The 14,159-nt window shown below is 40.4% G+C and overlaps 1 protein-coding gene across 1 annotated transcript in view; it reads right to left on the bottom strand.

Annotated features, from left to right (window-relative positions):
• Nucleotides 1-14,159, bottom strand: part of LOC132399850 (carcinoembryonic antigen-related cell adhesion molecule 5-like) — a 96,368-nt gene that overhangs the window by 38,889 nt on the left and 43,320 nt on the right. Inside the window, exons 9-11 of the mRNA XM_059980725.1 lie at nucleotides 8,628-8,900; nucleotides 8,284-8,541; nucleotides 2,226-2,367 (exon numbers count right to left, since the gene is read on the bottom strand). Coding sequence (XP_059836708.1) covers nucleotides 2,226-2,367; nucleotides 8,284-8,541; nucleotides 8,628-8,900 — 673 coding nt within the window. The remainder of the gene's footprint in view (nucleotides 1-2,225; nucleotides 2,368-8,283; nucleotides 8,542-8,627; nucleotides 8,901-14,159) is intronic.

The following is a 14,159-nucleotide window of genomic DNA, read 5'->3' as shown; positions in this document are numbered from 1 at the left end:
GGGGCATGAAAGGAGCATGGAATGACCATTGCTGAAGGATCTTAAAATGCGTACAAATGGGCAATTCAACCCTACAACTGTGCCAGTCACTAAGCACCGATTTGTTCAAAACCTAGTCATTAGCAGAAGATTGGAGTTCAGAAGAAGGAGGTATAGATACACACTTGATGTGTTGGCAAGGCCACACCAGGACTGATGGGCATGGATTGGGTTCATTTGTTTGCAGAGAGACTAGCACTGGAGGCAGTCAAAAGGAGATTTATTGCATTGGTACCTGGGATGATAGGGTTGAGCTATCAAGAATGTCCAAGAATGATCTGTTTGTCTGTGGTGATATACCTGTCTGGCCACACCCCTCTGCTGACTGCTCCTGTGGCTCCTCCCACAGACCCCTTTATAAAGGCGGTTGGAAACACTACACCCCCCTCAGTCTCCAGGATGTTGTGTGGTGGTCTCTTGCTACTAATCGTGGTCTCTTGCAGCTAATAAAAGCCTATCTTTTGCCTCCCGTTTCTGAGAGTTATTGATGGTGCATCATTGTTTTTGTTAGTCTAGCAATTTATTTCAAGAGTCCGGAGGTTATGTTGAATATTTATAAAACTCTGGTTAATCTGCATTTGGAGTATTGCAATCAGTTCTGATCATCTCATTACAGGAAGGACACACAAGTTTTGGAGAGGGCGCAGAAGTGGCTCATGGATGCTGCCTAATTAGATAGAATGCACTATAAGGAGAGGTTTGACAAACTTTGGCTGATTGCTCTGGAGCGGCAGAGTCCGACGGAAGATCTGATAGTGCTTTATAAGATTATGAGAGGCACAGATAGAGAAGAGTATCATTTTCCTTGCATCAAAATGTCTAAAATCAGAGGGCATGCACTTAAAGTGAGAGGGGATAAATGTTTTTTTACACAGAAAGTGGTAGGGGTCTGGAATATGCTGCCTTGTGTGGTAGTGGAGGGAAATATGGTGGTATTCAAGAGGCTCTTAAATAGGGATATATAACAGGAAATTGAAAGATATGTATATTGAGAAGGCAGAATGATTTCATTTAGTTGGTTTTTATTACTAATATAATTAGGTTGGCATAATACTGTGGGCCAATGGGCCTCTTCCTGTTTTATGTTCTAAGTTGTGTGTAGGTTGTTCGGGCTGATAGAGGAATGAGAGTAACCTTACTGAAGCATGTCAGTCACTGAGGACACAGGACAGGGTGAATGTAGTTATGTTTCTCCTCAGTGAGAGAGTCTTGATTGAGGGGTCAGTTTTACAGGATCAATGGGTAGGGGTGGACAGGGCCACTGATCATTTAACACTGTGTGAGGTGGGTACTTTTGGCAGAAGGTGGAGGATCTCTGAATTTCTCGGACCTGATGTGAATTGGAGGACAGATCACTGGTGGGGGGAAACGCATGGAAGATTAACAGCAAAGAGGAATTGGGATGGAATGGGAGATAAGGCCTGATGGTACTGAACTGTGGGACATATTAGAAAGGTCGATTAAACAACTCCTGTCTCTAATTCTTGGTATTCTCATTGAACCCCACATCTCCAATGACTCTACCTAATGACTGATTAATAGTGATAAAACTAACCTGCATCTTGTTGGGACGTGGGAGTAATCTCACATGGTAAAACGGAGAGCAGACTCAGCACACAGTTAACACTTGAGGTCAGGTTCAAACCCACATCACTGGCACTGCAGCCAGCGGCTCCACCCACTATGCCACTTGGTGATTTATAGACACTCAATGCTTTCTAAGGGGGAATTCACCACACAGACAGCAGTGGTACACCGAGGTGATGCATCCTCATCAAGGGGCGATAAATGTTCACCTTGTCTTTAGACACATGACATCTATATTAAAGTAAACTCATTGCTTAAAATGTAAGAGTTTGACACTGAATCTCTTGAAGGGACCTGATCAAAACTGCACACAAAAAAATATGTCATTTGTAACAAAGTAGTGAAAGTCACTACAAGCCCAGATTGACCCTTCACAGAATTATTTAGATCCCTGTCGAATTAACAGAAGCAGAACTTGTAGACAATACCAGTGATGGCAATGAACATTGACTGACTGACAGATAAAAGGTGAGTTATTTTAAAGCTGCATTCATACACATAACAACGTGTGAAATGTAAAAATCTCTGGTTACATTAGGACATCAGGCATTACAGAGTATTGTCAACATGCAGGGAAGGTTTGAATGAAATGTCTTTACCTGCTTGTCTTTGTCTTGATGATGCAGAAAGCTAATCCACACGCCAGCACCACTCCAGCAATTACTCCAATCACAATCCCGGCTATTGCTCCACCTGACAAACCGCTTGAACCGCCTGGAGGTGATTTTGTTGGTAGTGGATCTGAAGATGAAGAGATAATGAGATATCATTGAAACCTATGGAATAATTGAAAGGCTGAGTTAGAGTGGTTGTTGAGAGGATGCTTCTAATAGTAGGCGAGTCTAGGATTACAGGGCACAGCCTCAGATTAGAGTGATGTCCATTTAGAACAGAGACAAGAAGGAATTTCAGCCAGAGGATCGTGAATCTGTGGAATTTATTGCCATGGATGGATGTGGGGGCCAATTCATTGAGTAAATTTAAAGCAGATGTTGACAAATTCTTGATTAATCAGAGAATTAAAGGTTATGTGGAGAAGGTTATGTGGATGGGGTTGAGAGAGATAATAAGTCGGACACGAAGGACTGAATGGCTTAATTATGCTACTATGTTTTAGGGTCTATGCACTTATGATAACCCAGTGGAACATAGCACAGTAAATGTCCATTCTACTTTGATTGACTTTGATAACAAGGGATTGTGTTTTACTGCAGTTCAAAATAGCAGGCTCTAAATCTTAGTTGTACATGAAGGTATATAATTATACCACATGGAAACAGGCACTTATCCCAAATGCTCTATACAGATTCAGATTCCAATTCATGGTAGTCCCAGCTGCCTGTGTTTGGCTCATGTCTTGGTAAAGCTTCTTGATTTACATACCTTTTAAATGTCCGTCTCAGCCTCTTCCCCTGGCAGCTTCCATATACCGATCACCTTCTGGGTGATAATTTTGCTATTGAGGTTCCTATTAGATCTCTCCTCTCTCACCTTAAACCAATGCCCTGTAATTACCTATCCCGAACTCCAGTGTGAAAAGCTGTGACTTCATTTTATCTATGTGCTCACATTATTTTACACACATATCTGGTCTATTTGATATTTAAATCAACCCATAAAATTCATGGATTAGACATGAAACTCACTGGATTGCTTTTGCCTTTATTTTAAGAAGCTCACTTGTTCATTCCAGAAGACACGTGTTTTGCAGTGACCATTTTGTACAGTATGTTAGCAAGAAATTTGGCTCAATGAGGGGAACAGTTTTGGTAAGGTGGACATTGGAGACAATAGAAATGGCTTAAAAAACATTTACAAATCAGAACATTTGTCGATGAAATAGTGAGTCTGAAACTGGGAATGGAACACAGAGCATGCAGCAGTATATCACACAATTCAAGGCTTTTGGCCCTTGATGTATTTACTGACCATAGTGCCACTTTAAAACACACCTCTGCATTCACACCATCTATATCATCGATTCCTTGTCTGTTCCTGTTTGTGTTTAAGTGCCTCCTAAATGTCACTACCCTGTCTCCCTCCATTACCTCCATGGGAGCCCTTTCTGGACATGCACCACTCTGTGCAAAAATTCAACTTGGCCTGTGCATCTTGCAAATATTTCCTGTCTCCGTTCTTAAAACTGTGGCCTCCAGTGTTTAAATTTCCACTGTGCCAAAACAGCTCTGATGTTTTACTCTAACTGCTCTGACATAACTTTATAAAACCTCTATCAGGCCTCCTGTCAGCCACCAATGTTCCATAGCAAACCTCTCCTCTAGGTAGATTACAGGTGAACATTTTCAGCACCCTCTCAAAAGCCTCCACTTACTACCTGTAATGGGGTGACCAGAACTGCACATAGTACTCCTGATGTGAACTGGTCAAAGTTCTATATACTGCATCATTACTGCAACAAACTTCAGTTCCTTACGAAAATGGGACCCACTCTCAGCATCTCACAACTGGCTGCTTTTCGATACCCTAGAGCAGTAGTGTGCCCTCAGGGTGCCAGATTCTTGTGGCTCTGGAGGCCAGCGGATTAGAGGTCAGTGCCGGCACAGAAAATGGATGTGTCATGGGAGATGGAAGATCGAAAGCAGTGAGCTGGATGCTGGCTGTGTGCCCAGAGACCAGAGCACAGAGCTCAGAAGAAGTGACACAACAGGCATTGGAATCATAAATCAGCAAGTTGTTTTCTTATGTCTCCCCTCTCGTTGTGAAATGGGGACATCTCTTTTTTTCCTTATTAGGGAAGGGAGCTTATGGCATATCGAATTACCGGGTGAACAATTAGTCTTTGGGACACTGCAAGTCTGTGTCTTTATTGATGCTTTGCTGCATGATTAAGTGCTGGGTGGGGGATAGGGGTTTTTTGCTTTGCTGTTGATTATGCATGGGTGGAGGGAGCTGGGGGGAGGCTTTGGTTTTCTAATATTTATTCATTCTATGGAGCACTCCTTTGTTTTCATGGATGTTTATGAAGAAAAAGAATTTCAGGATGTATATTGTGTACATTTCTTTGACAATAAATATACCCATTGAAACCTATTACTTCTCAACCTTTAACCTCAATCTCCTGACTGATGAAGGCAAGGATGATGTGTGCCTTTTACACCACCGTTTCTACTTGTGTTGCCAATTAATTGTCCTCTCATTCACATGTGGGGACCTACTAAAGTCGATATTTCCCACACAGTGAACCCCCCAACAACCCATCATTCAAATGACTATAGAAATTTGCCTTCTTTTACAGGGAGAAGATGCTACAGTTTCCCATGTTTATTCTCAATCCTCAGGACTTTTGCCTCCAGTGTGATTTTCTGCACAGTGGAGTGCATAGTGACACAGGTAACAGGAGTAAGGATACTCCACTTGAACCTTCAGTGTGCCCCATCCTTCCATAAGATTTTGGCTAATTCCAAGTTCTAGAGCCTCTCTATTTTTAACCAGTTGTCAAACTGTCACCCAAATACCTTGGACCATGTACACATCTGGTCACCCTCTTCTATGTAAGTCATAGTTAAACAAGAAAAGTACAGTAAAAATAAATATGAGGATGTTGGTAGGACCTGAATACTACATAGAATGTGCATGATAATAGTCTCTTATCAGGTTCAGGTAGTCTTAAACAAGAATACACGTATTTAGGGTAAGAAGAAAATGATGTAAAAGAACACAAGAGATAGGGTAATGAGTACATGGAACGAGCTGCCTGAAAAAGTGGCTGAGGAAGGTACAGTGGTATAAATTAGGAAGCACCTTGATAGCGTTGGGGATTTGAGGTATATGGGCTGAACATATGAAATGGGAACTTGCTGGATGAGTACTGTGGTCAGTATGGGCTGAAGGGGCTGTACCTCTGCTGTATTGCCCTCTGAATCTGTGACTCTAATTTTTTAATGTTACCATTACTCAAGCAGGTACATTTAAGTGCCTGTCTCCATTTTGAATGAATTCTGTCCTGCCTTTGTTACAGCAAGTTGCTGCATGGTCTGATCTTTAAATGTCTATAAGTTGATATTTCTTGTGGTTTGAGTAAGTTGATAAACACTAATCCATCTCAGCTCTACCTGATTAGCAAAAAAGCGCAGGATGTATTTGCTTTGTAATTCACAGAAACCAGATAATATTAGAACATTTTGTTATATTTTTTGAGTGCTATCAACTTCAACTTTGTTTGACAGGCAAGATGAAAGCTGACATCTGCACATAATCTTGCTGCGAATTAGTGTCAGGAGAAATAATGGAAGCATCCTGCTCAGCATTTGAGGAGGAGGGGCCACTGCACAGGATCGGAAAAAGCTGCAGAAGTTGTAAACTCAACCAGCTCCATCGTGGGCACTGGCCTCCCCAGCATCAAGCACACCTTTGAAATGTAATGTTTTGAGGCAGCATCCATCGTTAGGATTTCCATTACCCAGGCTAAATTGTCTTCTCATCATGGAGGAGGTACAGAAGCTTGAAGGCACACACTCAGTGTTTCACAACCAGCTCTTCATTAGGTTTCTGAATGGACAATGAAAACCTGCTCACTCTTTTCCCTCGCTTTTTGCACTAGTTATTCCATTTTTTTAAAATATGCTTATTGACAGGTATAGTTTTTTCTTATTTTGTATTGCAATGTACTGCTGCAAAACAACAAATTTCATGACATATGCCAATGATATTAAACCTAATTCTGATACTGATTCTGAATGATTCCAGTTTTCATGGAGAGAGGATGATTTAGTGACAGTAAAATGTAACATTAAAGTAACTCTTCCAATTCTTTCTTGTAGCAAAACAATGCCAAAAAGAAAAAAAAAATGAAACACTCCTGGGCACAATCATTTAGAGGTCCTTGAAATTCCAAACCATGTCACACCAACACAAGTGGACCACTCAACCCTCTGAGTATATATAATCTTCTGGTTTTGTATCTCTGTATATTATTCTCACTCTCGTTCAATTCCCATTTGAAAGCACTGTTTCCAACACATCCCCAGCCCTTCTCCCGAGACAATGAGTTCACCACTGCAATACACTATGTAAACAACTGTTCCACAAGCCCGTGCATATTTTGGCAAAAATACACTTGTTCATACTGAAGCTGAAGCTGAAATTGCTCCCTTTGGAACCGTTGTGGGAAATCACTCTCTGGATCTCTGTAGAACACTAGCATCCTGCTTAAATTGGGGTGTCCGTAAATGTCCCACATGTGACATTTGATTACTGCAGATTGTGACCGATATCCTGCGATTGTACTGTGTGCTAGACTAGCCACGCATTCATTGTGTCCTGTGCTGCAGAGTTGTACAGGGTTTGTCACAGTATCAAGGTGCATGTCTTGTTTTCAATATTGGTTACACAGATCAAATCATTACACGGTACAGTGAGCTAGAATAAGGTAATCACTAACAATGTAATGTAACCATGTAAGGTGTAAAAGCTACCCAAAAATTGCAGCACAGCAAAATCTGAAGTGTGAGTTCATTACAAGCTAGATTGGAAAAGCCAGATGAGATGGAATCTGTACTTATGCCTGCTGGTTTGTGCTTTTAGGATTTTGTTTTGTCTGTCTGAGGAGAGGGGTTGGAGAAGAGAGAAGAGAGAGAATGTCCATAGTGAGTGGGATCCTTGATCATGCCGGCTGCTTTTTCACTGGGTGCCTTGAAGTATACATACATCACCGTTCCTCTGTCTATCAGGAAGGGTTAACTGAGTTTCTTTCACCCTTTACTTTGGATTTAACAGAATTTTATGCAAAAGAGAATGCAAACACTGGAGATACTGGAAATATGATATTAAAAAACAAGAGGAAATCCTGGAAAACACACAAGTCATCTGGTAGCCTCCAGGGAGCAAGAAATGATTCAAGTCAAAGATCCTTTGTCTGACTTGTTTGAGCAATCCCATCTCTCTCCAGTGATAGTTCAGTTCATATTTAAGTGTTGTGTTCATTTTCTGCCACCTCCCCATCCTACATTGGGATGTCAACCTCTGTTTCTCCTTTCATAGGTGTTGCTTGACTTGTTGAGTGTTTCCAATGCTTTCTGTTTATACTCCTGAACATTGTGTTACTTGAAACCTTGTAATTGCTTCAAGATTGGTTCATTTGGTATGCCCAGTTACAGTATTTTATTCACAAAAGGATTGTTTCCTTAACTTTGTGAAATTGCATTCATACTGCTCAGGGTTCTGTGTTCTGAGAAACCTTACTACTTCTCAGAACTTCAGGAGATTCACTCCACAATAGGTAGTGATGTCAAAAGGAGTTGTCACCGTGAAGAACAGCTTTGAGTGATCCTGTTTACAATCATGGGCACAGAATGCCCCTCAGTTACTGTGGCAGATAAAAACACGGCTCTCCATTATTCTAACTAACAAGTTCTACCTGTTCTTCTGATATCAAGGTTCTTGCAAACATGACATGGAACATTATTCACTGAAGACTTAAATGAACATTTTAAATTTATAGCAAAACTACTGCTAATTAATCCCTTCACATTACTTCTCTTACTCTGCTTCACATTCACTCTCCCAAAAACACTGATTAAAATTTCCCTCTGATGACAAAACTAGACAGAAGAGCATTATGTGAAAATTGCAAAATAACATTGCTTAGAAATTAAAGAGGTTGATTGAAGTGGAATATAGTCAGAAACTTTTACTCACCCTGTATGGAGACCTCTACAGTAAGACTGTTGCTTTTCATGGTTATAGTGTTATTAACCTGACAAGTATAATTTCCACTGTCAAACTTCTCTACTGATGTGATGTTGTAGGTCTGTCCTGTTATCACACTATTTGTCCCATTAGACCATGAATATTCACCACTGGGAACCGAATCGGCAAAACACTGTAATGTCAGAAATTCACCAGTATATTTCTTAACTGGACCCTGTGGATGAATCGTGATGTTGTCTGGCCCATCTATAACAGAAATCAAGATGGAAATTTGTTTCTATTAAAACTAATATTGAATGTAATATAATGTAATGAGCTGCCTGTGTACTTACAGTTAACCTGCAGGTCGATTTCTGCACTGTCGCTGCTGAATTCATTGCTAACGTTACATTTATATTTTCCTGTGTCATTCCTGAGAAGACCAGTTATGGTCAGATTCGCATTATCTGGAGATGTACTTATTCTGTTATCACTCTGGATGAGTTTGTCATCTTTAAACCATGTTCTTCTCTGAATTGTGCCACTTGCAACACAAGTGAATAAAACGGTATCGTTTTCCTTAGGTTGTGAATTGCTGATGTTTACACTGACGTTAGAAATAAGCTCTGTAAATAGAAGTAAAAGGGGAATGGAATTACTCCTTTTTACTGCAGTCCAATCATATCTGCTGAGGCTCTGTACAACAAGTTATGATCATGACTCATACATCAGCATCAATAGTAAATGAATTGGAGTTTATGAAGAGGAGGGCATGACTACTGTTACATAGGATCGTACAGAGAGCACATGTTTTCCTTATTTTTGTTCTTTTTGCTTTACTTATTTAATTTAATATATATGCATTTTACTTTGTAATTTATAGTTTTTGTTATTATGCATTGCAATATACTGCTGTGGCAAACAACAAATTTCACGATATGTGCCAGTGATATTAAACTCGATTCTCATTCTGATTTAGAATACTGTTTATAGACTTCAGTCCTTTACCTAAAAATATAGTAGCATTAACAGGCAATTCAAAAGGATTTACCAAGCAAAAGTCTGGGATGTCCTATCAAAACAACCAAATGTAGGGTATTCCAGAAACCCTAATACAGGGCCTGAACATGAACCTCGATGTAGGGCCTGAACACTAACCCTTAATCTTAACCACAACCTAGAAAGCTTAGGATTGTCTTCTTCAGAATTCAGAAACATGATCTTTATGATCGTGCTCAACCAGATCATATACTAGGATGCTTGGCAGGGTCAATGTATTAGGTAAACAAAGAAGGAGTGTAAAGATGATGTGCCATCTAACTTTTTGTCACAGTGAATGTTAGGTGTCTGAAATAGGATTCCCTGGGATGGTAATTGAAACAGTTGCCATATTGGTGTTCAAGAAGCAAGGACACACAGAAAGTGCAGGTATATGGATAGTGTGTAGGCAGATGGGTAGAATGTAATCTGGCAACATGGCCACTACAGACATGATGGGCCAAGGCATCTGTTCCCGTACTGCACTGCTTTATGTGCAATTCTATATTGTTTCCACTAGTGGGAGAGTCATGAATAAACTAACATAATCCACAAATATACAACCAGCCATTGAGAAGGCAGGTGTGTGGGAATGTCTTCACTCAGAGGGAGGTGGATCAGTGGAATTCTCTGCCTCTGATGGAGCTGGAGGCTGGACCATTGGATACAAGTAGGGTGGAAATTGAGAAATATTTGAAAGACCGAGGGATATAGAGAACTAGAAGAGAAGAGATGAATCCATTGCAGATCCATCTTGATCATTTGAATTGTGATGCAGACAGAAGAGCCAAGTGGCCCAAAACTTCAATTTTTTGATGTTCCTGAGTTAGCTTTATTATTTTAAATTTCAGTTTGACCTGACATCCAGATAGACAGCAGAGAAGTCCAGTGATCATTAGGATATTTCCTCACTTCAAGGAATTGGAGAAATGCAGGATGAGGCAGAGTTACTGAATTATGTGGTCATCAGCTTCTGATCATGAACATTTTGGGACTTTGAATCCATAGAGGGTTGTGGAGAATGAGTCACAGTCCATTTAAGGCCAACATAAGAGTGATGGATTCACTGGGCAATCGGGGACTGAAGGGTTCTGAGAACATGGAGAAGTGATCACTGCATTCAATGGCAGAACTAGCTTGATGGGACGAATGACCAACAATTCCATTTGTCAATCATGTCCTTGTGATTTACTGACAAGGTACTACTTGACTTTCAAGGAACAGTAAAACTTATTATCCAGAAAGCACCTGTGTATTGGTTAAACTTCAATTTATATGTTATACTGATGAATCATTTATTTGCAGTAGGAAAGATCACTGTGACCATAACCTATGAAATAAAGGAAGGATTCCATTTGGAAGGGATGTTGTTGTTTAAAAAAGTATAGTTGATTGGTTCTGCTTCATCAGTGTGAATCTCTCTCTCTCTCCCTTTATATATATATTGTTTAACCACTCCAGAGACTTCATATTACCAAACTATAGTTTTGGCAAGATGTCAGGGTATCTACTTTGTGCATGACACGAGTAATTTTTCCAACAATTGTTTACAGACAGATTATTTCACTTTTAATTGACAATATCACAATTCCAGTGGGTTAGAAGTTTACAAACAAAATCAAATGAAATCAGCCAAGACCTCAGAGAAAAAAAATTGTGACGTTCTCGAGTTTGGTTTTTCTAAACGCCTGAAGGTACTACGTTCATCTGTACAAACAATAGTACACAAGTATAAACACCATAGCCATCATATCGCTCAGGAAGGAGACACATCCTGTCTCCCAGAGAAGAATGTACTTTGGTGCAAAAAGTGCCAATCAAGCTCAGAACAACAGCAAAGGACCTTGTGAAGATGCTGGAGGAAGCAGGTAGACAAGCATCTATATCCACAGTAAAACGAGTCCTATATTGATATAGCTTGAAAGGCTGCCTAGCAAGGAAGAACCCACTGCTCCAAAACCACCATGAAAAAGCCAGACTACAGTTTGCAAGTGCACATGGGGACAAAGACCTTATTTTTTGGAGAAATGCTCTCTGGTCTGATGAAATAAAAATGGAACCATTTGACCATAATGACCATCGTTATGCTTGGAGGAAAAAGGGTGAGGCTTGCAAGCTGAGGAACACTATCCCTGCCGTGAAGCATGGGGGAGGCTGCATCATGTTGTGGGGGTGCTTTGCTGTAGGAGGGACTGGTGCACTTTACAAAATAGATGGTATCATGAGGAAGGAAAAATATGTGGATATATTGAAGAAATATCTCAAGACATCAGCCAGGAAGTTAAAGCATGGTCACAAATGGGTATTCCAAATAGACAATGACCCCAAGCATACCTCCAAAGTTGTGACAAAATTGCTTAAGGACAACAAAGTCAAGGTATAGGAGTGGCAATCACTAAGCCCTGACCTCAATCCAATAGAAAATTTGTGGGCAGAACTGAAAAAGCGTGTGCGAGCAAGGAGATCTACAAACCTGACTCGGTTATACCAGTTCTGTCTAGAGGAATGTAACAAAATTCCAGCAACTTATTGTGAGAAGCTTGTGCAAGGCCACCCAAAATGTTTGATCCAAGTTAAACAATTAAAAGGCAATGCTACCAAATACTAACAAAGTGTATGTAAACTTCTAACCCACTGGGAATGTGATAAAAGAAATAAAAGCTGAAATAAATCACTCTCTCCACTATTATTCTGACATTTCATATTCTTAAAATAAAGTAGTGATCCTAACTGACCTAAGACAGGGAATGTTTTCTTGCATTAAATGATTAAATGTCAGGAACTGTGAAAACCTGAGTTTAAATGTATTTGGCTAAACTTCTGACTTCAACTGTGTACAGTATATATATATATATATATATATATATTGTTTGCACCCATTTTGATATCAGCCCCTTCATAATCTCCGAGGTGTAGTGAACAATTCCATTAACTTGCATGATGTTGAAGTTTCTCACCCCCAAACTTGATCTCTTATCTCTCTTCCTCACACTTTCCCAAGGTGGGAATTTTTATTGAAGGCAAACTGACTGTGAAGATTTCTGGTCATAACCTTTGGTGTGATGCTCCATGTCTGTGCATTTCCCCCCATCAGTAAATACTGTATGCCATAAGTAAACATTAAAACCAATAAAACACGCAGGATAAAGTCCTTTGTAATAACAACCACAGGACAGCATTAGATCAGCCATAGAGCTATAGTTCACACAACATGGAGATAAAACAACACACACAAAATGCTGGTGGAATGCAGCAGGCCAGCAGCATCTATAGGAAGAAGCACTGTCAACGTTTCGGTCTGAGACCCTTCATCAGGGCTAACTGAAAGAAGAGATAGTAAGAGATTTGTAAGTGGGAGGGGGAGGGGAGATCCGAAGTGATAGGAGAAGACAGGAGAGGAGGGATGAAGCTAAGAGCTGGAAAGTTCATTGGCAAAAGGGATACACAGCTGGTGAAGTGAGAGGATCATGGGAAGGGAGTCCCAGGCAGAAAGAAAGTGGGAGGGGAGCACCAGAGGGAGATGGAGAGCAGGCAAGGAGTGATTGTGAGAGGGACAGAGAGAGAAAAAAAGAGAGAGAAAAGAAAAAGGGGAAAAATAACGGTTGGGGTAAGAAGGGGAGGAGGGGCATTAATGGAAGTTAGAAAAATTAATGTTCATGCCATCAGTTTGGAGGCTAACCAGACGGAATATAAGGTGTTGTTCCTCCAACCTGCGTGTGGCTTCACCTTGACAGTAGAGGAGGCCATGGATAGACATATCAGAATGGGAATGGGATGTGGAATTAAAATATGTGGCCACTGGGAGATCCTGCTTTCTCTGGCGGACAGAGTGTAGGTATTCAGCAAAGTTGTCTCCCAGTCTGCACTGGGTCTCACCAATAAATGAAGGCCACACCGGGAGCACTGGATGCTGATGGAACATTCAGCTCATATTGTCCTTGCCAACCATCTGTTACCAATCATAAACATGTGCTGTCTGGTTATATATTAACCTAGATATTTTCTTCTTAGGCGATAAGATAAAACCAAACAGCTTGCTCAGAATAGACATTCATCTTCTGGATACTCATTAGCAGGGATAATGTTTACTAAGAGAGATCTACACTTCCCTTGAACTTACAAATACACCTGGTGAATATCCGAAAAACCTAACGTTAATACTTAATTCTAAATAGAGTTCAGACAAATCAATAAGCTAGCCGTGAGACTTCAAGTAAGAAAAGATTTTTTGTTGGAGATTTAACTTATTTGATAACTTCAAAGGATGTTGTAGATAAATGCTCATTAAACATGTATAACGGGGTAGCCCTTCTTGCTAGTTCAGCCTTTTAGTAGATGGTTACTGATCTGCTAGCAGAATCAGTTCCATTTTCTGGCCTGTTCATTGCGACAAATGAATAACTAACAGCCCCACGCTCACCCCACCCTGCAACAACAGTCTAAAACTCTGCCTGATTCATTCGTTGTACATTCAATTATTCACTCTTCATAGATCCTTCTATAAACTTCAGAGATTCTGGAACTTCTGAGAAGGAACTCCAGCACATTTTGTTTTTCCTTTCTAAATATATTCAATGTATCCCTACTTAGCCCATTAAGAATGGACAGATAATGGGTTTGGAGGCCTCTTTCTTTCTCCTGTGATCTTTTTTTTATCATTTATGGGTATTGGGTGTTACTGACATTATCTTCTCACTCTTCACTGTCCTAGGAAGGTGGCATGCTAATGCCCAGGAGCTGATTTTGAGCGAATGACAGAGAAGGCACAGCAAGGATTTTCCAAGTCTACGAGTGGTGTTGTGCCACAGTACCCACTGTCACTGCCGTTTGTAGTAGATGAAGACTGT

Source organism: Hypanus sabinus, chromosome 1 (assembly GCF_030144855.1).
Source record: "Hypanus sabinus isolate sHypSab1 chromosome 1, sHypSab1.hap1, whole genome shotgun sequence".
In the NCBI taxonomy this organism is placed as follows: domain Eukaryota; kingdom Metazoa; phylum Chordata; class Chondrichthyes; order Myliobatiformes; family Dasyatidae; genus Hypanus; species Hypanus sabinus.
Note: the sequence above shows the minus strand (reverse complement) of the source record. Positions and strands in the feature narration are given on the sequence as shown.